Source organism: Pinus tabuliformis, chromosome 7 (genome assembly GCF_031772625.1).
Source record: "Pinus tabuliformis cultivar Carrire ecotype Pingquan chromosome 7, CPIR1, whole genome shotgun sequence".
NCBI classification, from domain to species: Eukaryota; Viridiplantae; Streptophyta; class Pinopsida; order Pinales; family Pinaceae; genus Pinus; species Pinus tabuliformis.
Genome location: NC_142293.1, coordinates 770,247,175 through 770,272,352, shown reverse-complemented (window position 1 = coordinate 770,272,352; position 25,178 = coordinate 770,247,175). Strand labels below are relative to the sequence as shown.

At 41.7% G+C, this 25,178-nt stretch overlaps 1 protein-coding gene across 1 annotated transcript; it reads left to right on the top strand.

Moving 5' to 3' along the window:
- The first annotated feature begins 95 nt into the window (after positions 1–95).
- On the top strand, positions 96–25,178 carry LOC149249837 (histone H3.2-like). The gene is made up of 3 exons (XM_089453496.1): positions 96–602; positions 8,363–8,446; positions 25,083–25,178. Exons 1-3 carry the CDS (start codon positions 96–98, stop codon positions 25,176–25,178), a joined length of 687 nt encoding a protein of 228 aa, XP_089309622.1.

The window sequence follows — 25,178 nt, the reverse complement described above, 5'->3', positions numbered from 1 at the left end:
ACTCTTCACACATTGCTTGTCCCTCTTCGGAAAACTTTCTTAACACTTTGTAGCATAAAAGCAAACGATGCAGGAAAGATTTTTTTTCAGAAAAAATGGCGAGCACAGTGGAAGATGCCCAAGTTTCGTGCCCCGCCATGGCCGTAGCGGTGCAGGCCTCAGCCGTTGCAAAGGTCGTGGAGCTTCTAGCTCCTAAAGGCTGGTCAAAGATGCAAGCTGTTTTATATGGGGAGGAGGCGAGAACAAAACGTAGAGCTCGTAACTCCATAGGCGGGAAGGTGCCGAGGAAGCAACTGGCTACCAAGGCGACTCGGAAGTTTGCCCCGACGACGGGAGGAGTGAGAAAACCCCACAGTCTCAAGCCTTGCACGGTTGCCCTTCGTGGAACACGAAAGCACCAGAAGAGCACTGAGCTGCTAACGCGGAAGTTGCCCTTCCAGCGATGGATGCGGAAGCTCGCCCAGGACTTCAAGACAGATTTGAGGTTGCCGACGTCAGTAGTTGCTGCGCTGCGAGAAGCGGCGGAGGCATATCTGGCTGGTCTGTCTGAGGACACTAACCTGCATGCAATCCAGGCCAGGCGATTCTCCATCATGCCCAAGGTCATTATCGGAACCAAGGAGGATGAGTGGCATCTGTTTGACAAAATGCCACTTCGAGACTTTTTCCCAAACAGAGCCCTGGGCTCTGTTTCAGATCAAACGGAATGCGCTGATAGTTGCGTGCATTCAAGTATTCCTGGCTTTCAGGGTCACAGCAGCCCGCAGAGTACAGAAGTCTCAGAACCATTCCAGGTTCTGATTGTACTTTTTTCCGGCAAGACATTGCTGCAATGGGTGAGATCTTCAGATCTGGTGCAGCACCTCAAGCTACTCCTGGAAATTAAGGCGGGGATTCCTACAGGGTTTCAGCGTCTCATCTATGAAGGCAAACAACTGGAGGATTCCTGTCCCCTGTCCTGTTATAACATTCAGAGAAATGCATCCATCACTCTTTCCCTTCGACTAAGAGGGGGAGCTGTTGGACAGTCTTCCTCTGCTGCAGAATTTTCTTATAAGGATGCCGTCCATGCTCAGAAGCCCAAGAATAAATTCCCACCAGCTCAAGTTCCTAAGACTTTCTTAGTAGACAAGCTGGAGGAAGTCCCATCCATTGAAATAAATGATTCTTCGATGGAAATAAATCACCAGGTGTATGCAGAAACAGGCATCATAGGCAGGTTCAATGGTCTCTGGCCTCGCACAGCAGATCTGTATCAGTGGATTCACTCAAATTGGACCAAGAATTGCAGGATCATTCTTTGTTCAAAAGGATTTTTCATCACCCTGTTTGGTGAGAGCGCGGACTACCAAAGAGTCCTAACAGAAGGCCCTTGGTTTTGGAATTCTGCGGGTTTATTCCTAACTCCATGGTTCCCAGATTTCGATCCATCCACAGCAGTCATTACCAAACTGCCAATCTGGGTTAGACTTCACAACCTTCCAGCGCACCTATGGCACTATGCTGTCTTTGAAGGAATCGGTAATTCTTTAGGACGTTTCCTCAACGCAGACTACTCAAGAGTGGAAAAAGGAATTTACACCTACGCCAGAATCTGCGCAGAGATAGACATAAGCAAAGGACTCCCCGATCAAATCATTCTTAAAATAGGAGACTTCCATTGGACTCAATCCCTGGATTTCGAGAATACAGCCTTTCGTTGCCGAATTTGTCATCTCACAGGGCACCTTCAAAATTCGTGTCCTTCCTTGCCCCCCCCAAAAAAGAAGGCCAACTCCAAGCCAAAGTCAAAAAAATGGATGCCTCATGATCCTCCCCCATTGGATGTCTCTTCCAGCTCTGATGAAGAGGATGAGGAGCCAGATGAGGAAATCTTGGCCGAAAAGCCAGCACAGGTCTCAACTTCAGTTTGTCATAAGGAAGTCTCAGTCCCTCCTATTTCTCAGAAGCGTTCTCATGAGACTTCTCCTTCGGATTCAGACAAGGAGCTTTCTCCCTCAGCCCAACGCAGTCTACAGATCATCCCAAACCAGCAAAGTCCAGGTGGCTGGGTCAAAGTAGGCAAAAAGAAAGGGAAAAAAGGACGACCAAATGATTCCACCCTAGTTGTGTAGAATCTTTGGTTTTGGCCGGTTCTCCCTCTTTTTCTAGTTTCTGTTAGCCTAGCTGTAATCTTTTCTCTGCCTCTCCTGGGAGCCGAGGTGGATTTTTTATCCTTTCCGGCTGCCCTTTCAGCCTAAGTGTTTCTCTGCCGCCCTGCGTGGTGGGCCGTCTTTTCCTTTAGTCTACTGTGGCTAGGCCTGCTGTTTAGCGGCCCGTTTTCTGCAGCTGCAGAAGTCTTGTACTATATTTTCTTTATAATACAAATTCTAACTTACACAAAAAATAAAAGCAAACGATGCTCCTTGTAGATGTGTGGTAGCTAAAAAATATGTGCTATGGAATTTGTACCTTTTGATTATGTCTTATTTCCCTGTAGTCATGAAGATGGATAAAAAAAAATTCACAATCGTATTATAATAACCATTGTTATATATAAGCTATTTATAATTATGTGCAAGAGAAAGTGCATAGGGGAATACGTTTTCTCCAAACCAGCACGCTTCCACCTTTGCATCAACTCCACTTGTAAAATGTTCTGTTGATATAAGATGCTATGAGCATGGTCTATACTAATTTTCTTACGAATAAAACATTTAAGTTCATTGAAAAACATAGAAAGTGTTAGCTACCTATACCAATAGGTTTCATATTTCATGATTGGCAAGGGAAGGTCCAAATATGCTCTGCTTTGATCATGCAAAGATCACATATTTCCAAGGAAGTACAAGGTGCGTAAATAGATTAATGCATCCCAATTTTGATGGATGGTCCAACAGTCTAATCTGGATCATGCCATGTTTTGAATTTCCAGTTGTAGATTAGAGAAGGAAGTCTGTCCAAACTGTTTAATCTTGGCGGACAAGTAGCTTAGGTAGAGAAAATAGGCTCCCAACAGCTTAATCTGGGACCTTGGAAGAAATAAGGGTAGAAGTGGATACAAAAACAAAAGAAAAGCCAAAGAAAAGAAAAGGCAAGTAAGGGTCTGCAAGTCCAAGTGCACCCTCCAAGAAGAAATAAAAAATTCTAGGCAAGTAGCTGGGTAAGTAGTTGGGGTTGCAGAAAGGTTATCTTTACCATTGCAAATGTGTTAACTATGTTTACCAGAGCAAAGTCAATCAGTTGACAAGGTGTTCTTCTTCATCAAGTTGCAGCAGAAAGCATGACTAACTTCCCTTTTCCCTTTTTCATGTCATTTACTAACATTCCCTCATCACTTGTGATTCATGGAAGAATTATGGTTTCATGGTGGTTCTTAATCTTTTTAGAAGCCACATTTCTTGTCTAAAACTCTTTTCATTTTGATCTACTCCCTAAACTAAGTAAGTTTCAAACAAACTTAGTGGTATTCCCCTCACTTACCCTCCTCATCCATATTAACCTCTAATTCTATTATGTAACTCCCCTATTTTCACCTTTCCCCTACTAATGATAACACCATGGTGTATAAACCCCAAATCTTATATAAATACCCACCCCCTTGGCATTATAGCCAATAAGTCCTATGTTAGGGATCAAATGACATCTGGTCATTTTGATAAGCCTAAGCCAAACCCTCTTTCCCCTTTTTTAAATCCATTTTCTCACTTTTGGCCCCCATTTACACATAAAACCTATAAAACCTTGTTTCTACCTTTACCCGCTCAAAATTGCTAAAAATACATCAAAACCCACTTGTTCCCCCTTACCCAAAGTTCAAAGATCGGGCGCATAGTCACAAAAATTTCACGAAAACCCATAAGTCCAATGTTCTCCGCTCATGCACATATGCCGAAAATAATCATTAAATAATCCCCGCCCCCCCACCATATCCGTTGACTATTTCGTCCTCCCGACAGTCGTCCGATTAAAAGATTGAAGATCCAACGGCTCTATTCGCAGCGGAGTTGTTCCGACGTCCGCTGTTTACCCGCCTTATTCCCCGGTCACATCAGTTCCCCGATAGCCGTTCGATCAGACCCCCCAGATCTGACGACCATCGTTGCATCGGAGCGTATCTCCCATCCGAAAGTTATCTTCCGATGGCCGTATTTTGGGTACGTCATACGGTAGCCACACGTCTCCACCACCATTCATCGGAGGTACACCTGACACATACCTCCCCGTACCGTAAGCGGTGCGATATGAAACCGCTGACGGTTTCCGGTTTCCCTCATCCCACCTATATTACGTCAGCTCCCCGTCACCTCACGTCACTGCCACCGATGCCGTCACGTCAACCTTTGCGCTCAACCATTGGCTGATCTGTCATGCCACTTCATCATCCCCCTGGACCAATCAGAGCCCGCCACCTGGCCTGATGACGTCATGCTGACGTCATCCGACCCTGACCCCACCTATGACGTCATGTTGACGTAAGCAAAAAAGCGCGCCAGTATTACCAAAATTCCATATTTAGGCCAAAATTTCACGTTTTTTTCTACTTTTGGTAAAAAGCTCCACTATTATTTCTACATGTGGCTCACGTCCAGACCAGCACCAGCTTGCTAAAGGGATTCCGAGACCGCCAGAGCCTCCAGCACTCGCGCATTTGCCATTCTTGCCGACGAATTCACCAGGTATTCTCGATAATTATCCCATAAGTCCGTTTTATCCGTAATTCCGAGAGTAATCTGTGAACAGACCTGAAAACTCCGATTTCACCATTAAAGTACACTGTAACCAGCACTTATACCCAGCCAGTGCAGCCATTACACTCCTATAAGGCCACATTGGACAAATTGAACTGAAATTCGTAGTTAGTTCGCGCAATCGTGAACCAGCTACCTTCAGGAACCAAATTTACCACAGAAGACACTCTGCTCAGTCCTGCTACTGGTTTATTGGTTCAAAGCAGTATTTCAATTGCTGCAACCTTCCCATTCACTCTCTGTCCTCTACAATTCACATCTTTCATTGAATAAAACCTGATTGTGTTGCTCTGCATAGCAACTCTACCCACAATCCTAGAAAAACCATGGACCCATCAGTCCCTCCTGTAGTACTAAATGTTCAGCCTCTGAATGCCCCTCAAAGGAACTTGAAATGGCAAGCCTTGGCAGATATGGATTACCAAATTACAGAAGAAATGATTATGGGCAGCAAATTCCACATTCATCTGTTAAATGAGTTGAAAACCAAGCATGAAAATGGGACAGATATATTGGGTATATGGGACTCTTTCCTCCCTATTTTCAAGCTCCCTCAGGTCAACCAGTTCCCTGAACTAATCCACCTGTGTGCTGAACATTATGATGCTTCTCAGAGGGCTGTTGTTGACCCATCTGGTTCAGTACTTTTCTATGCTACCCCTCAAGCTATCAGAGACATGCTTTGCTTCAACCCTCAGAAAAAGCTGGTCCCTTTGTCACTAGTGAACCTGATAAATCAAGGGGCCAAACTGACAGATGTTCAAATTATCAAACTCAATCAATTATACATTAACTCTGACATGGTGATGTACCCTCCAATTGGTCATGTATATCTCAATGGGCTGGGTAGAGACCTTGCAGACATGATTAGTCCCATCTTGGGATATAATTCAATTGAGCATATTGACATAACTGTGCTGGCAATGATGTTTATGTTTGCTCCTGGCAAGTCACCAATCTGCTATGACTATGCCACCTACATATCAGACAAGATTCATGAGCAATTGATGAATTTGGCGAGAGATAGGGTATTCAGATATACCTCCTACATCTATCATTTGATTTTGTACCATCAACATGACAGATTTCATTTTTCAATCAAAAGAATGGATGCCCAGGGCAATCCTAGATCAGTGATCTATTGGTCCTCTATCTTTCACTCTACACCTGATTCTCCATACACTTACTATGAATTTATTGACCAGTTCATCCATCCAGCTATGACAATGCTAATGAGCTCGCCTCCTCCAAGACTCACTGATGACATGCAGAGAATTCTTCAGCTGTCTAAATCTTACAGCATTGCGGATTGGTACTTCTACCAACACCACACTGTCATCAGGATATATGGGTGTGATTTGCCTCCATTTAGATTACCTAAGTATGTGCCTATGAGGCTATTTGCCCTAGAGTATTTTAGGCAATTTGGCAGAGTTGATGTGCTTCACTTTTCAGGAAAAGGAAAAAAGGCACAGTTAAAAGTGAAAAGCCAACTTGGCCATCTCATCTATAACGAGAGGGAGCAAGGATGGAGGGAAGCAGATAGAATGCTTGAGTTCCTTGGCCTCCAAACAAGTTTCCCATGGACACCCTATGACCCTAATCATTTTATAACAATGAGGAGGCTCAAATATAAGTTGTATGCCTATGATCATCATAGTATCCCTCACATTGAAAAATATGCTAATCAAGACAAATGGAGGAGAGGGACCCTAGAAGAGCCTGTATCACAAGAAGAGCTAAATCTGAGGGCAGTAAGGAATCTAAGGAAGATGGCTGACCTTGAACTTTGTTCACAGGTGAGCTCACTTCCAAGCACACAAATTGGAGCAGCTGCATCCTCCTCAACTGCCCAACAGCAAACTACAAAAGCTGTTGAAAATATATCAGAGAAGGGAAAAGAAAAGGAAATGGAGATAGAGCCACAACAGCTAGATAAAGAACAGCGGCAAGCAGAGAAGCAACAGCATCAACAACAGCAGGAAAGGCAGCATGAAGAAGGGCAACCTGACAGACAGCAGCCCTTGCAGCAGGAAAGAGTGGTGGATACCCCAACTTCCACTGAGCAACAGGCTCAAAACATAGTGCCTCCTAGGCCAGAAGTCACCACTGATGCCTCGGTCCTCCAAACTCCACAGAAGGAGGACTTAAGCAGAAAAAGGGATAGAGAAAATCCTCTCACTTCATCTATCAACCAGGGAGAGAAGAGACAAAGATTAAATGACTTTTCTGAGGATGATGCAGCAATAAGACAAGCATTGGGCATGGGCCCACCCAGCAGAGAAGCTTCAGCAAGTTCCTTCCAGCAGGAACAGGACAGGACCATGGGAGGGGAGGTCAGCTCCTCCAGCCAACAAAAAGAAGGACAAATAAGCATCAAACAACAATTTATAGACATTAAAAGGAGGAATGATCCTATCAAAATACAGCTGTACAATCACCTGCTAAACATGGCTCCTACCAATCAGCAAAGACTTATATCTTCCTTTGATGTAGGTGAGGGAAAAATGATCATGAGTCATTTTATGCCCACAGCACTGCATCCCCAATCTGCCTCAGATTACCTCAGGACCAACCTGGAAGTCATGGCCAAAGACATACACCCAATGGACAAAATTGAGCTGCATAAACAGACTGGTGAGATGGTGTATGCCTCCTTGGCAGATGAAACATTAGAAAATTACAAACTAAAGAGCAGCCTTAATGCCACAGCCTCTCAACTGGAATTGGAGAAAGCATCATCCCAGGCGAAGGACAACAGAATAAGGTCCCTGGAAGACATAATCATTGAAATTGGGCATGATCCCAAAGATATTTCAGGGATACAGGAAATCTTGAAGTTGAGGGATGCTGACATGGCTGCCATGAGGAAGAAAATCAAACTCCCAGCCACCATGCACCCTCAGACAGATGAGGTAGCCCAACAAAGGCAGGAGAAAGATACCACAGATTTGTTGATCTCCATTTATAAAGAGCTTGTTCAAGCACAAGAGAAATTAGGAGAATCAGAGGCTGCAAAGGCAGCATTGCAAGCAGCATTAAAACAAAGAGAAGAGGGTCAGACCTCTCAGCCTCCTACTCAAATCATAAATCTTGAGGAAACTGCTCCTATCACTGCTCCTCCTCCTCAACAGACTGAACAGACAGCAACATCTACTTCAGCAATGCCAACAACTACAGAGCAGGCCCAAAGCCTGGATATGCAAAAGCTGAAGAATGAAATCCAAATCCTGGAAGCTCAAACGACAGAGTTAAATGAGACCAGGGATAAGTTGGCCAAGGTAAATGATAGACATGATAAATCAAAGAGAGAAGTGGCAGAAAAGGGCAGGGAAATCAAAGCCCTCAAAGACAAGATCAAAGAGCTAGAGAATGAGCTCAAGTTAGATAAGGTGGTGGCTGAGCTTAAAATCGTGCTGTGGGCTAACATTGGTCAATCTATCAATGTGCAATGGCCATATATTGAGACAATCCATGAGCAATTAGAGCTCATCCCAAAGGCACAGAAGGAGGTTTACAGATCAAGAGCTTCATTGAGCAATATGCCTGAAGTGGCCACCAGAATGATCAATGTACTTAACCATAGAACAAGTTCTCAGTTGGCTACCATGGGAATTACAAACAGAACTGAGACTATCCAAATGGTCAAAAGGGTTCTCACACTGAGAAACTTAGTGCAGACATTGGAGAGAAGAACTCACGATATGCAGACTGAGGTGAACAAATTTTTGGAAAAGTTTCAAGTGTTAGAAAGCAGAGGACTCCCTGGCTTACTGAACAACGCAGGGAGATTGTTCACACATGACCAGTATGCTAAAAGGGTCAATACATTTGCCACTAGCCAGATCAGTGATAAGCCCAGCACCTCAGAGGAAACAGGGCCAGCCACAGGACAGTCTCTTTACAACAGAGTCGAGAATCTGTTTTTTATAATGAATGAGATCAATCACCTGTTTGGGGTGGCTCCCAATTTCTTCAAGTACACAGAGGCAGAGGAGACAATGGATGCTATTCTCAGGCATCAACTCCCTACGCAAGAATGGTGGACAAACGCAATATAGAAGATTTTGTAAACAGGGAGTCACTTAACAATTTTGTTTCTTAAAAATATCAGTTGTCATGCAAAGCAAAGTTTAACAAAATCAGCATGCACGACGGATTAAAGCTGAGCCAACTCAGCAGATGGATCGGCCAACAAAGCAGAAATAGAAAACTACAGCTGGCAAAGCCGAGAAAATACAGCGCAGCAAGAAATAAAGGCGCATTTATCAGCATTAAAGCTAAGCGTTGCAACCGACTCAATGACCTCCAAAGGTCAAAATTATCCTCTGACAGACATAAAGGGCATTTATGCTGCATTTAAAGTTGTAATAACTTCTTCTCTACTTTCTGAACAAATTTATGAAGATATTTTCTCTCTCAGATGACTCAATGCCTGAGATATTTTGTATACACATTCCTATAAAGCCCCCTTCGCATGAGCTTGCAAAGGTTGTTGTTGATTTCTCCAAAAGAAATTCTTACGCTGTAATCCTTTCAGAAGTTTAATAAAGAAAGCGATGGAATTTCTCGGATTTCTGAAGTGTTGAATGCGTTCTGGTGTCTGTTGATAACTGCTGGATTCCTGTGTATTTCACCATACAATAAGTCTCTGTAACTCTCTCTGTCAATTAGTTGTTTTGTTAAAATCCATATATGTTATCTGATTTTCAATACTAAGCAACAATGAAAAAGAATAACTTTCAGGATTTATTCACTGAGTACCCTGAGTTCAATCTGTGTTGTTTATGAATGTTTTCTTCAGCTGTAATCTAGATAAGTGTAATTCTTAATTGCTGCACTTTCAGAATACACCTTTCACAGTGGACTTTGTCACAGGAATTCAAGTTTTGCTCCTGTGCAGTGTGTTCACCTTCACCTCACCAACTTAATAGAAAATTCTTAATTGCTTTCTGTTGGTTGACATACATCACCATTTAAACTAATTTTGTTTGTCTAAAATACACAATAGGCCCTGCAGTTTGAACACCACCAATCCAGCGTATCAAATCATTTCACAACTCCAGACTCCATTGCCCAATGGTATTTCACTATCTAAACACTATATCATAAGACCTGAAAGAAATCCTTCAACCAAAACATAAACCAAAACCTGAGCATAATAGCTAGCCTAAAAACACCATCATAACAGAGACAAATCATAAAGAGAGAGCCCTCTCTGATCACAGTTTGGCTAGAAGCTGTGATCCAAAGATTGGTTAGTGGTTACCCCGGCCGTATTCCCTTGGGAGTCATAGGGAACAACCTGGGTGTTAACATAATTGGCGACTCCACTGGGGACTTTTTAGGATTTGTTAAATTGCTATTTATCTTCCATAGCTACCATCAAGCCTGAAATCAGCCAAGAGGCCTTAAAACTGTTTCTGCATCACAGTGACAGCTTTAGGGAAGAGCTTATTTAGGGAATCTTCATCTTAGCTTTGAAATATACATAGCCATTCCAAAATCTTCATCCAGTCCTTCCAGATATTAAAATTTCCTACAAAATCCTAAAAAACAATTAGAAGCTGGCTCCTAAGAAAAATCCACGGCATACTAGGGCAAATCCTGACCCTAATCCACCCATCATTGTTGATAATCCAAATACCATCCCAAGAAACATTAGGAGGCAGCAAAGGCAGGAGCAGCCTGTTGACTTAACCCCTCATACAGTTCATCCCAACCCCATTTCTACTCCAATAAAAGTTCTTTTCCGGTCTACCCCTACTTCCCCTAGTTCACCATCCACTTCTCACAGTCCTCCTCTCACATCGTCATCCACTGAACATATTCCCCTGACCAATACTCTTGGTACCGCTTTACTTGTTATCCCTGTGGTACCCATCGTTCCTATTATCCCAGCAACCCCTATTAATATACCCAACCCTCCAAATATGGCTAACAGATATGCACCCTTGCGAATACCAGCTAATGCTGCAGTTCTACCTCAAGACTACCAAACCAAAATCTCATATTTTGACTCCAATGGCCCTCTGACAGCTGTCCAGCATGCGAAGAAGATGCAAGACCATTTTGAGACCTATGAAATAGATGATGACAGTGTCAGAATGAGGATGTTTGTTCAAAGCCTAACTGGGGATGTAAGAACTTGGTTTAGATCCCTGAATGAAAACTCCATTGCAACTCCTGATGAACTGTATCAAGCCTTTACTACCAGATGGGAGAAGAAGAAAGATCCCCTGCACATACTTGCTGAATATGAAACAATCAAGAGAGGTCCGCAAGAGACCGTTCTGGAGTATTGTGCTAGATTCAACAATGTGTACAATGCAATACCACAAAACCTCAGACCTCCTCCTGATTTGGCCTTGTACAAATTCCCTGATGGATTTGATCCTGACATGGCATATCAGTTGAAGGAAAGAGAACCTGAAACCCTTGAAGACGCCCAGAAGGCTGTTGTCACAGTAGAAGCAAACCTGATTGCCAAAAGAAACAGGGCAAGGTTAGAAAAGAGAAGCATATACAAAGAAGAAACTACAGCCTTTGATCAAAAACTTGATGCAATACTTAATGGTATGAAAAGGTTGGGTGATAGGGTAGAATCAGTGGAGAGAAAAGCATCATGGGAAGCACCACAAAATAATCCTCCTAGGAATCCAAATTTTAGGAGAAATCCAAACCCAAACATTGGCAAGACCAGTGCTGACCAGGACATAAGACCCCCTTTCCAGGAAAATTATGCAGAAACTTCCACATCAGCTGAGCCCAATGAAGATCCTGAGATTAATTTAATGGGTCTAGATGGTGAAAGTCAAGTTTTCTTAACACAAGAAGATCATGAAGATGATGAAATCAAACTATTCCAAACTAAATCAGGTGAATCCTTTGACTTCAAACAAGGCTATGACACTGCTGTTTACGAAGTCCATAAACAATACAAGCTGAGGAGCAGAACTGTGAATGTTAACCAGCCTGAAAAGAAAAAGGATAATCAGCAGCCTGAAAGAGTTATAGTCACACAACCTAGTGACAAAATAAATTCACCTACAGAAGAAGTGATTGTTGAAGAAATCACTGAGCCACTGTCCTTAAGACAGCAGTCTCTGGACACTTCATCTTCTCATTCTAATTTAAATGCTACTCCTCAAGAGATGAGTAAAAAGGATAAATCTCAAAGTCAAGATAAAAATCTAGAAGGAGACTTAATGAACAAGGAAAGAACTGTCACCTATAACCCCAAGACCCAATCTGAGAAACCTTTTGACCTTGAAACAGAAATTGGCAAAATAAAAATAGCTATTCCTCTCTTGGAATTAGCCAAGCATGACAGCTATAAATTGCAAATCAAAAGGTCCCTTCAACTCACTAGCAACAAAGATGATGTCAATGTACTGGATGACACCCCAGAACTCCTGTTTGGCCCAGAAGTGGATGGAAAAACAGTAGTCACAGGGGTACTGCCTTTCTATGTCAGTTTACATATTCATGATAAAATATTACATAATGCAATGTTTGATTCAGGTGCCTCTCACAACCTTATGCCAAAAGCAGTCATGGAAAGATTGAATTTGGACATAACAAGACCATACAAGGATCTGTTTTCCTTTGACTCCAGCCAAGTCAAGTGTCTAGGTCTCATAAAAGACTTATGTGTCTCTCTAGTTCAATACCCAAACAAGACAATCCTAATGGATGTGGTAGTTGCTGATATCCCACCTAAGTATGGAATGCTGTTATCAAGATCATGGGGAGCCAAACTCCAAGGTTCCCTACAATTAGACATGTCATATGCTACCATCTCTGTGTTTGGGCAACCAAAAAGACTGTACAGAGAAACACTAATGAAGTACATGGTCAGCAGTGAAGAAAAACCTCAAAATTTTCCTATATATGCTGTCCATTCAGACATAGACTCATACATTCTCTTCAATAATACAACTACTCCCTCAAAAGGTGAAGTTGAAACCAAGATGTTCATACAAGAGGAAGATGCAAATGAGAGTAGTATCACTCATAAAACAACAGTCAATCAAACATTAGATAGTGCTGCTGCCTTAGTTGTCAAAAACATTCAATTAAATGATGAGACTGCCCTAGGAGACAAGCTAGAGAAAAAACCACAACTGCTACTTACATTACCAGCCCATGAACAGATCATAAAATCTCCTTCCCAACAAGATATTCTATGGTTCCTTGAATTTGATGGCTCAGTCAACAAATTAGGGGCAGGGGCCGGAGTTTGGGTACACAATAAAGAAAATAGTCATGCAGAAGGCAGAGCCTATAGATTGAATTTCAGATGTACTAATAACATGGCAGAATACGAAGCCCTTTTACTAGGACTCAAGTTGGCAAAGTTCTTACAAGCTGCCAGGGTTTCAATCATGGGAGATTCAGATTTAGTCATCCAACAAGTGAAAGGGAACTTTGTCACCAATGACAAAAGACTAAGGACTTATAGGTCTGCTGTTGCTGAGATACTAAATTTTTTCTCTGAATTCCGAATTACTAAAATTCCCAGAACCCAAAATCTACATGCTCATAGTTTAGCCACCTTTGCAAGTACCTGCAAGTTGCCCTTTGAGCCCCACCATTGTTTCACAGCTGAGGTAAAACACAGACCCTCCATTCCAAACAACATCAATGATTGGCAAGTATTTGAGGATGACAAGCAAATAAACCATTTTTTAACTCTGCAGCAAGAATTTGCAGGATTAAATATTGACAATGAGACAGCAAGTCAATCACAAATACTTAAGACAGCAAGTCCATCACAAACACAGTTTCAACAGACTGCTCAGCCAATATCACCTAGAACTGCAAAACAAATGCTGAATCCAACTATTTTCAATATAGAAAACATCCAGCAAATTCAACAAATTGACTGGGAAGAGGGAGTATCCAATGCTGAAACTGAAATCATTGAGCTAAAAGACAATTTTCTACCAACAGGCCTAACCCCACTAGAGGACATCTTTGACTCAAATGATATTCCCAGAAAACCAAAAATGCAGCCCCTGAATGCAGCCATTGAAGAGTGCAACATAGGTACAATTGACAAACCCAAGATAATTAAATTATCTGCTTCCTTACCTCCTGACCAAAAGCCAAAATACATTGACCTCTTCAAAGAGTTCCAGGATGTTTTTGCATGGAGCTATGAGGACCTAAAGTCCTATGACACCTCTGTAATCCAACACACCATCCCTCTCAAACCTGATCAAAAGCCCTTTAAACAAAAACTGAGGAGAATCAATCCTATGCTTCTCCCAGCAATGGAACAAGAGGTACATAAAATGTTCAAAGCAGGCATCATAGCACCAATCAGATTCTCTGAATGGATTTCCAACTTAGTCCCTACAAGAAAGAAGACTGGTGAGATCAGGCTGTGTGTGGACTTAAGGAATCTAAACCAAGTATCCTTAAAGGACAACTACCCCTTACCCAAGATGGATCACATTCTTCAAAGGGTGGTGGGGGCCTCAAGGATCTCATTACTGGATGGATTTTCAGGTTTTAACCAGATCTTAGTTCACCCTGATGATCAGGACAAAACAGCATTTACAACCCCATGGGGAACTTTCAAATATGTAAAGATGCCTTTTGGATTGAAGAATGCAGGGGCAACATTTCAAAGAGCAATGGACATTGCTTTTGCAAAGGAGATTCATGACTTTTTAGTCATTTATCTAGATGACCTAACACCTTTCTCAAAATCAGACCAAGAACATATAAAACATCTGAGACAGATCTTCTTAAAATGCAGAAAATATGGAATTTCCTTAAATCCTAAGAAATCATTATTTGGTTTGGAAGAAGGTAAGCTCTTAGGGCACATCATCTCAAAAGATGGCATTAGAATTGACCCAGATAGGATACAAGCTATCCTACAAATGCCTCACCCAAGAAATGTCAAAGAATTACAAGGATTCTTGGGAAAAATCAATTTCTTAAGAAGGTTTATCCCAAACTTGGCAGAACTAATCAGATTATTAAATAACATGCTGAAAAAGGACTCAAAAGTGAAGTGGACTGTTGAAGCCAATCAAGCATTTGAAAGTATAAAATTGGCCCTTACCCAAACCCCAGTCTTGACCAATCCTCAGTTTGACAGAGAGTTTATTATTTTCTCTTTCGCCTCCCAGCATACTATTGCTGCTGTTTTATTACAAAAAGATGACCAAGGTAAGGAGAAGCCAATTGCTTTCTTTAGCAGAGCTCTTAGAGATGCACCCTTAAAATATCAGATCATGGAAAAGCAAGCTTATGCTTTGGTCAAAGCAATCAAGGACTTTAGGATTTATATCCTTTATTCCCATGTCATAGCATATGTGCCAAGTCCTATTGTTAAAGACATTCTCACCCAAGAAAATTTAGAGGGCAGAAGAGGAAAATGGATTGCTAACATACTAGAATTTGACATTGAAATAAAACCTACAAAGCTAATAAAAGGGCTAGGTCTGGCCAAATTAATGACAAAAGCAAATTTCCAAGCCCTAGACATCAATCAGCTGGACAGTGAAACGGAGCTGGCGACTCCAAAGATCAATGTAGCCTTTGAAAAATCCCCTTGGTATTCATACATCTGTTATGTGTTACAAAACCTGTGTGCTCCCCCAGGACTGTCCAAAACTAAGTGTAGGTTCTTAAAAATGAAAACATCAAGATTTTGTGTAATGGATGGCAATTTGCTTTGGAAAAACCATGAAGGTATATTGCTGCACTGTTTAATGGAAAATGAAACTAACAATATCATGCGAGAGTTTCATGCAGGAGACTGTGGTGGACATTTGTACTGGAAGTCCACTGTGGACAAAATACTGAGGGCTGGTTATTACTGGCCCACCATGTTCTCTGATGTCAAGAAATTCACAACTTCATGTCACAAATGCCAAGTGTTTGAGGGCAAAAGACAGTTGCTGCCACTCCCCTTAAGACCCATTGCAACAGAGAGACCTTTTCAACAATGGGGCTTGGATTTCATTGGGGAAATTCATCCCTCATCTTCAGGACAACACAGATGGATTTTGACAGCCACAGACTACTTCACCAAGTGGATTGAAGCTGCCCCATGCAGACAAGCAAATGATTCAATAATCATTCAGTTTTTGGAGAACAACATACTGGCTAGATTTGGCTGTCCTGACAAAATAATAACAGACAATGCTGCTGCTTTCAGATCCAAGAAAATGGTGAACTTTTGCCATAAATTTCATATTACTTTGGGCCATTCTACTGCATACTATCCCCAAGGAAATGGCCTTGCTGAATCATCAAACAAAAGCCTGGTGAACATCATAAAGAAGGTGTTGGAAGAAAATAAAAAGAATTGGCATAAGAAACTAGTCAATGCCTTATGGGCAGATAGACTAACAACCAAAAGATCAATTGGGACCAGCCCATATGAGTTGGTTTATGGACTAGAAGCCAAATTCCCCTCATCCTTAGGAGTGCCTGTTATGAAGCTTCTTCAAGAAAGCCAAGCTGAACCAAATGATATGCAAAGAAGGATAAATCAAATCATATGTCTGCAGCAAACCAGAGATCAAGTTTTCGGCAGAGCTCAGGTATTACAAGAAAAACTAAAGAAGGCCTTTGACAGAAGAACCAAAGCGGAAAATTTTAATGTTGGTGACAAAGTCCTCAAGTGGGATGCAAGGAGAGAAGACAAAGGAAAACATGGAAAATTTGACTCCCTTTGGAGAGGACCATTTGCTGTCCAAGCAGTACAAGGTAATAATACCTATTTCCTTAAAAGTCTAACTGAAGCTGACTTGGATGAAGGTCCTGTCAATGGCAGGATGCTGAAGCACTATTTTGACTATTTCCCATGAGTGCAACCTGAGGTTCCCTTGTATATATGCAGATGTACATATTATTTTCTGTTTAGATTGTAAAAATGCAGTTTTCCAAGTTTATTGACTGACCAGCAAAAGGTAAATAGAATCAGAGGTCTACCAAGAAGAGAAGCACACAATTTGGGCACTTCAAAGCAGCAAACTACAAGATGGACAAGAGTAAACAAGGAGCAAGGCAATCTGACCTGCTGTTCTTGGTCTTTCAAATGAAACACCATCCCCATGTGGAGCCACTGTTAGCTACCTATACCAATAGGTTTCATATTTCATGATTGGCAAGGGAAGGTCCAAATATGCTCTGCTTTGATCATGCAAAGATCACATATTTCCAAGGAAGTACAAGGTGTGTAAATAGATTAATGCATCCCAATTTTGATGGATGGTCCAACAGTCTAATCTGGATCATGCCATGTTTTGAATTTCCAGTTGTAGATTAGAGAAGGAATTCTGTCCAAACTGTTTAATCTTGGCAGACAAGTAGCTTAGGTAGAGAAAATAGGCTCCCAACAGCTTAATCTGGGACCTTGGAAGAAATAAGGGTAGAAGTGGATACAAAAACAAAAGAAAAGCCAAAGAAAAGAAAAGGCAAGTAAGGGTCTGCAAGTCCAAGTGCACCCTCCAAGAAGAAATAAAAAATGCTAGGCAAGTAGCTGGGTAAGTAGTTGGGGTTGCAGAAAGGTTATCTTTACCATTGCAAATGTGTTAACTATGTTTACCAGAGCAAAGTCAATCAATTGACAAGGTGTTCTTCTTCATCAAGTTGCAGCAGAAAGCATGACTAACTTCCCTTTTCCCTTTTTCATGTCATTTACTAACATTCCCTCATCACTTGTGATTCATGGAAGAATTATGGTTTCATGGTGGTTCTTAATCTTTTTAGAAGCCACATTTCTTGTCTAAAACTCTTTTCATTTTGATCTACTCCCTAAACTAAGTAAGTTTCAAACAAACTTAGTGGTATTCCCCTCACTTACCCTCCTCATCCATATTAACCTCTAATTCTATTATGTAACTCCCCTATTTTCACCTTTCCCCTACTAATGATAACACCATGGTGTATAAACCCCAAATCTTATATAAATACCCACCCCCTTGGCATTATAGCCAATAAGTCCTATGTTAGGGATCAAATGACATCTGGTCATTTTGATAAGCCTAAGCCAAACCCTCTTTCCCCTTTTTTAAATCCATTTTCTCACTTTTGGCCCCCATTTACACATAAAACCTATAAAACCTTGTTTCTACCTTTACCCGCTCAAAATTGCTAAAAATACATCAAAACCCACTTGTTCCCCCTTACCCAAAGTTCAAAGATCGGGCGCATAGTCACAAAAATTTCACGAAAACCCATAAGTCCAATGTTCTCCGCTCATGCACATATGCCGAAAATAATCATTAAATAATCCCCGCCCCCCCACCATATCCGTTGACTATTTCGTCCTCCCGACAGCCGTCCGATTAAAAGATTGAAGATCCAACGGCTCTATTCGCAGCGGAGTTGTTCCGACGTCCGCTGTTTACCCGCCTTATTCCCCGGTCACATCAGTTCCCCGATAGCCGTCCGATCAGACCCCCCAGATCTGACGACCATCGTTGCATCGGAGCGGATCTCCCATCCGAAAGTTATCTTCCGATGGCCGTATTTTGGGTACGTCATACGGTAGCCACGCGTCTCCACCACCGTTCATCGGAGGTACGCCTGACACATACCTCCCCCGTACCGTAAGCGGTGCGATATGAAACCGCTGACGGTTTCCGGTTTCCCTCATCCCACCTATATTACGTCAGCTCCCCGTCACCTCACGTCACTGCCACCGATGCCGTCACGTCAACCTTTGCGCTCAACCATTGGCCGATCTGTCATGCCACTTCATCATCCCCCTAGACCAATCAGAGCCCGCCACCTGGCCTGATGACGTCATGCTGACGTCATCCGACCCTGACCCCACCTATGACGTCATGCTGACGTCAGCAAAAAAGCGCGCCAGTATTACCAAAATTCCATATTTAGGCCAAAATTTCACGTTTTTTCTACTTTTGGTAAAAAGCTCTACTGTTATTTCTGCATGTGGCTCACGTCCAGACCAGCACCAGCTTGCTAAAGGGATTCCGAGACTGCCAGAGCCTCCAGCACTCGCGCATTTGCAATTCTTGCCGACGAATTCACCAGGTATTCTCGATAATTATCCCAGAAGTCTGTTTTATCCGTAATTCCGAGAGTAATCTGTGAACACACCTGAAAACTCGGCTTTCACCATTAAAGTACACTGTAACCAGCACTTATACCCAGCCAGTGCATCCATTGCACTCCTATAAGGCCACATTGGACAAATTGAACTGAAATCTGTAGATAGTTCGCGCAGTCGTGAACCAGCTACCTTCAGTAACCAAATTCACCACAGAAGACACTCTGCTCGGTCCTGCTACTGGTTTATTGGCTCAGAGCAGTATTTCAATTGCTGCAACCTTCCCATTCACTCTCTGTCCTCTACAATTCACATCTTTCATTGAAGAAAACCTGATTGTGTTGCTCTGCATAGCAACTCTACCCACAATCCTAGAAAAACCATGGACCCATCAGTCCCTCCTGTAGTACTAAATGTTCAGCCTCTGAATGCCCCTCAAAGGAACTTGAAATGGCAAGCCTTGGCAGATATGGATTACCAAATTACAGAAGAAATGATTATGGGCAGCAAATTCCACATTCATCTGTTAAATGAGTTGAAAACCAAGCATGAAAATGGGACAGATATATTGGGTATATGGGACTCTTTCCTCCCTATTTTCAAGCTCCCTCAGGTCAACCAGTTCCCTGAACTAATCCACCTGTGTGCTGAACATTATGATGCTTCTCAGAGGGCTGTTGTTGACCCATCTGGTTCAGTACTTTTCTATGTTACCCCTCAAGCTATCAGAGACATGCTTTGCTTCAACCCTCAGAAAAAGCTGGTCCCTTTGTCACTAGTGAACCTGATAAATCAAGGGGCCAAACTGACAGATGTTCAAATTATCAAACTCAATCAATTATACATTAACTCTGACATGGTGATGTACCCTCCAATTGGTCATGTATATCTCAATGGGCTGGGCAGAGACCTTGCAGACATGATTAGTCCCATCTTGGGATATAATTCAATTGAGCATATTGACATAACTGTGCTGGCAATGATGTTTATGTTTGCTCCTGGCAAGTCACCAATCTGCTATGACTATGCCACCTACATATCAGACAAGATTCATGAGCAATTGATGAATTTGGCGAGAGATAGGGTATTCAAATATACCTCCTACATCTATCATTTGATTTTGTACCATCAACATGACAGATTTCATTTTTCAATCAAAAGAATGGATGCCCAGGGCAATCCTAGATCAGTGGTCTATTGGTCCTCTGTCTTCCACTCTACACCTGATTCTCCATACACTTACTGTGAATTTATTGACCAGTTCATCCATCCAGCTATGACAATGCTAATGAGCTCGCCTCCTCCAAGACTCACTGATGACATGCAGAGAATTCTTCAGCTGTCTAAATCTTACAGCATTGGGGATTGGTACTTCTACCAACACCACACTGTCATCAGGATATATGGGTGTGATTTGCCTCCATTCAGATTACCTAAGTATGTGCCTATGAGGCTATTTGCCCTAGAGTATTTTAGGCAATTTGGCAGAGTTGATGTGCTTCACTTTTCAGGAAAAGGCAAAAAGGCACAGTTAAAAGTGAAAAGCCAACTTGGCCATCTCATCTATAACGAGAGGGAGCAAGGATGGAGGGAAGCAGATAGAATGCTTGAGTTCCTTGGCCTCCAAACAAGTTTCCCATGGACACCCTATGACCCTAATCATTTTATAACAATGAGGAGGCTCAAATATAAGTTGTCTGCCTATGATCATCATAGTATCCCTCACATTGAAAAATATGCTAATCAAGACAAATGGAGGAGAGGGACCCTAGAAGAGCCTGTATCACAAGAAGAGCTAAATCTGAGGGCAGTAAGGAATCTAAGGAAGATGGCTGACCTTGAACTTTGTTCACAGGTGAGCTCACTTCCAAGCACACAAATTGGAGCAGCTGCATCCTCCTCAACTGCCCAACAGCAAACTACAAAAGCTGTTGAAAACATATCAGAGAAGGGAAAAGAAAAGGAAATGGAGATAGAGCCACAGCAGCTAGATAAAGAACATCGGCAAGTAGAGCAGCAACAGCATCAACAACAGCAGGAAAGGCAGCATGAAGAAGGGCAACCTGACAGACAGCAGCCCTTGCAGCAGGAAAGAGTGGTGGATACCCCAACTTCCACTGAGCAACAGGCTCAAAACATAGTGCCTCCTAGGCCAGAAGTCACCACTGATGCCTCGGTCCTCCAAACTCCACAGAAGGAGGACTTAAGCAGAAAAAGGGATAGAGAAACTCCTCTCACTTCATCTATCAACCAGGGAGAGAAGAGACAAAGATTAAATGACTTTTCTGAGGATGATGCAGCAATAAGACAAGCATTGGGCATGGGCCCACCCAACAGAGAAGCTTCAGCAAGTTCCTTCCAGCAGGAACAGGACATGACCATGGGAGGGGAGGTCAGCTCCTCCAGCCAGCAAAAAGAAGGACAAATAAGCATCAAACAACAATTTATAGACATTAAAAGGAGGAATGATCCTATCAAAATACAGCTGTACAATCACCTGCTAAACATGGCTCCTACCAATCAGCAAAGACTTATGTCTGCCTTTGATGTAGGTGAGGGAAAAATGATCATGAGTCATTTTATGCCCACAACACTGCATCCCCAATCTGCCTCAGATTACCTCAGGACCAATCTGGAAGTCATGGCCAAAGACATACACCCAATGGACAAAATTGAGCTGCATAAACAGACTGGTGAGATGGTGTATGCCTCCTTGGCAGATGAAACATTAGAAAATTACAAACTAAAGAGCAGCCTTAATGCCACAGCCTCTCAACTGGAATTGGAGAAAGCATCATCCCAGGCGAAGGACAACAGAATAAGGTCCCTGGAAGACATAATCATTGAAATTGGGCATGATCCCAAAGATATTTCAGGGATACATGAAATCTTGAAGTTGAGGGATGCTGACATGGCTGCCATGAGGAAGAAAATCAAACTCCCAGCCACCATGCACCCTCAGACAGATGAGGTGCCCAACAAAGGCAGGAGAAAGATACCACAGATTTGTTGATCTCCATTTATAAAGAGCTTGTTCAAGCACAAGAGAAATTAGGAGAATCAGAGGCTGCAAAGGCAGCATTGCAAGCAGCATTAAAACAAAGAGAAGAGGGTCAGACCTCTCAGCCTCCTCCTCAAATCATAAATCTTGAGGAAACTGCTCCTATCACTGCTCCTCCTCCTCAACAGACTGAACAGACAGCAACATCTACTTCAACACTGCCAACAACTACAGAGCAGGCCCAAAGCCTGGATATGCAAAAGCTGAAGAATGAAATCCAAATCCTGGAAGCTCAAATGACAGAGTTAAATGAGACCAGGGATAAGTTGGCCAAGGTAAATGACAGACATGATAAATCAAAGAGAGAACTGGCAGAAAAGGGCAGGGAAATCAAAGCCCTCAAAGACATGATCAAAGAGCTAGAGAATGAGCTCAAGTTAGATAAGGTGGTGGCTGAGCTTAAAATAGTGCTGTGGGCTAACATTGGTCAATCTATCAATGTGCAATGGCCATATATTGAGACAATCCATGAGCAATTAGAGCTCATCCCAAAGGCACAGAAGGAGGTTTACAGATCAAGAGCTTCATTGAGCAATATGCCTAAAGTGGCCACCAGAATGATCAATGTACTTAACCATAGAACAAGTTCTCAGTTGGCTACCATGGGAATTACAAACAGAACTGAGACTATCCAAATGGTCAAAAGGGTTCTCACACTGAGAAACTTAGTCCAGACATTGGAGAGAAGAACCCAGGATATGCAGACTGAGGTGAACAAGTTTTTGGAAAAGTTTCAAGTGTTAGAAAGCAGAGGACTCCCTGGCTTACTGAACAGCGCAGGGAGATTGTTCACACATGACCAGTATGCTAAAAGGGTCAATACATTTGCCACTAGCCAGATCAATGATAAGCCCAGCACCTCAGAGGAAACAGGGCCAGCCACAAGACAGTCTCTTTACAACAGAGTCGAGAATCTGTTTTTTATAATGAATGAGATCAATCACCTGTTTGGGGTGGCTCCCAATTTCTTCAAGTACACAGAGGCAGAGGAGACAATGGATGTTATTCTCAGGCATCAACTCCCTACGCAAGAATGGTGGACAAACGCAATACAGAAGATTTTGTAAACAGGGAGTCACTTAACAATTTTGTTTCTTAAAAATATCAGTTGTCATGCAAAGCAAAGTTTAACAAAATCAGCATGCACGGCGGATTAAAGCTAAGCCAACTCAGCAGATGGATCGGCCAACAAAGCAGAAATAGAAAACTACAGCTGGCAAAGCCGAGAAAATACAGCGCAGCAAGAAATAAAGGCGCATTTATCAGCATTAAAGCTAAGCGTTGCAACCGACTCAATGACCTCCAAAGGTCAAAATTATCCTCTGACAGACATAAAGGGCATTTATGCTGCATTTAAAGTTGTAATAACTTCTTCTCTACTTTCTGAACAAATTTATGAAGATATTTTCTCTCTCAAATGACTCAATGCCTGAGATATTTTGTATACGCATTCCTATAAAGCCCCCTTCGCATGAGCTTGCAAAGGTTGTTGTTGATTTCTCCAAAAGAAATTCTTATGTTGTAATCCTTTCAGAAGTTTAATAAAGAAAGCGATGGAATTTCTCGGATTTCTGAAGTGTTGAATGCGTTCTGGTGTCTGTTGATAACTGCTGGATTCCTGTGTATTTCACCATACAATAAGTCTCTGTAACTCTCTCTGTCAATTAGTTGTTTTGTTAAAATCCATATATGTTATCTGATTTTCAATACTAAGCAACAATGAAAAAGAATAACTTTCAGGATTTATTCACTGAGTACCCTGAGTTCAATATGTGTTGTTTATGAATGTTTTCTTCAGCTGTAATCTAGATAAGTGTAATTCTTAATTGCTGCACTTTCAGAATACACCTTTCACAGTGGACTTTGTCACAGGAATTCAAGTTTTGCTCCTGTGCAATGTGTTCACCTTCACCTCACCAACTTAATAGAAAATTCTTAATTGCTTTCTGTTGGTTGACATACATCACCATTTAAGCTAATTTTGTTTGTCTAAAATACACAATAGGCCCTACAGTTTGAACACCACCAATCCAGCGTATCAAATCATTTCACAACTCCAGACTCCATTGCCCAATGGTATTTCACTATCTAAACACTATATCATAAGACCTGAAAGAAATCCTTCAACCAAAACCTGAGCATAATAGCTAGCCTAAAAACACCATCACAACAGAGACAAATCATAAAGAGAGAGCCCTCTCTGATCACAGTTTGGCTAGAAGCTGTGATCCAAAGATTGGTTAGTGGTTACCCCGGCCGTATTCCCTTGGGAGTCATAGGGAACAACCTGGGTGTTAACAGAAAGCACAACTCATGAACAAAAAATGTGGAATCTTCCCTACAATCAAATCTCTCTAGAAGCAAATTAATTTCTTAAAAAAAGTGTGGGCCACATAAATCATCTACTACAAGCTAAAATATTAGCACATGGAATCTATCACACAAGTTACATCATTAGTTCCAGGCTTTGATTATGTTCTTTTTTATTTTTAGTATATGTCTGGACAAAGTATTAATTTGCAAGAGCAATAACTAATATCCTTAAAATTAAATGTTAAAATACAAGATTGTAATTTAGTTATTTAAATATTGTCCATATGTATACATGTGTAACTTTCACTGTAAAGAGATTTGCTTGTGTGGAGCTTTACTCCACACAAGGTGGGCCACATAAAGCATCTACTAGAAGCAAAAATTGTGTTACATGGTATATGTCACAGAGGTTAATGCAAAAGTGTTGAGGCTAAATAAATAATAATGACAAGCCAAATAAATTTATGGCTAGAAACCATAGAACCCATTTAAAAAAAAGGGTGGGCCACATAAAGTATTTGATAGAAGAAAAAATCCTAGCATCTGGCATCTGATGCGGGGGTTACATCAAAAGTGTTATTGGTCAATGCTCAAATGTATCTCGACATAGAAATCTAATAAAATATATATGTTAAGCATATGAAAAATATAAAATAAAATCAAATAACTAACTTTAAATAAAAATATCTTAACCATTAATGCCTAAGATCAAATAATTAACTCTAAGATAAAATAGCTTAACGCTTAACCCTTGCACATTCTCAATATGCTAAACATGATCTAAAATAGCTTGAGAAATAACTCGGGTCTAGAATATGAACAATGATATATATGGATGATGTTACAAGGTTTTCTTTTGCGAAGAAACAGGGTATGTGTGGGAAAACAAGGGTGCATAAGTGACTTAATGTTAAAAGTTTTCCTTTTGCAGAGCTTTTACTGTGCGGTGAATGAAGCACGTGTGAGAGAGTATTTGGATAGAGCTCTGAGCTATGGAGAACTGAGAGTTTTGTGGATGCTCAAATAG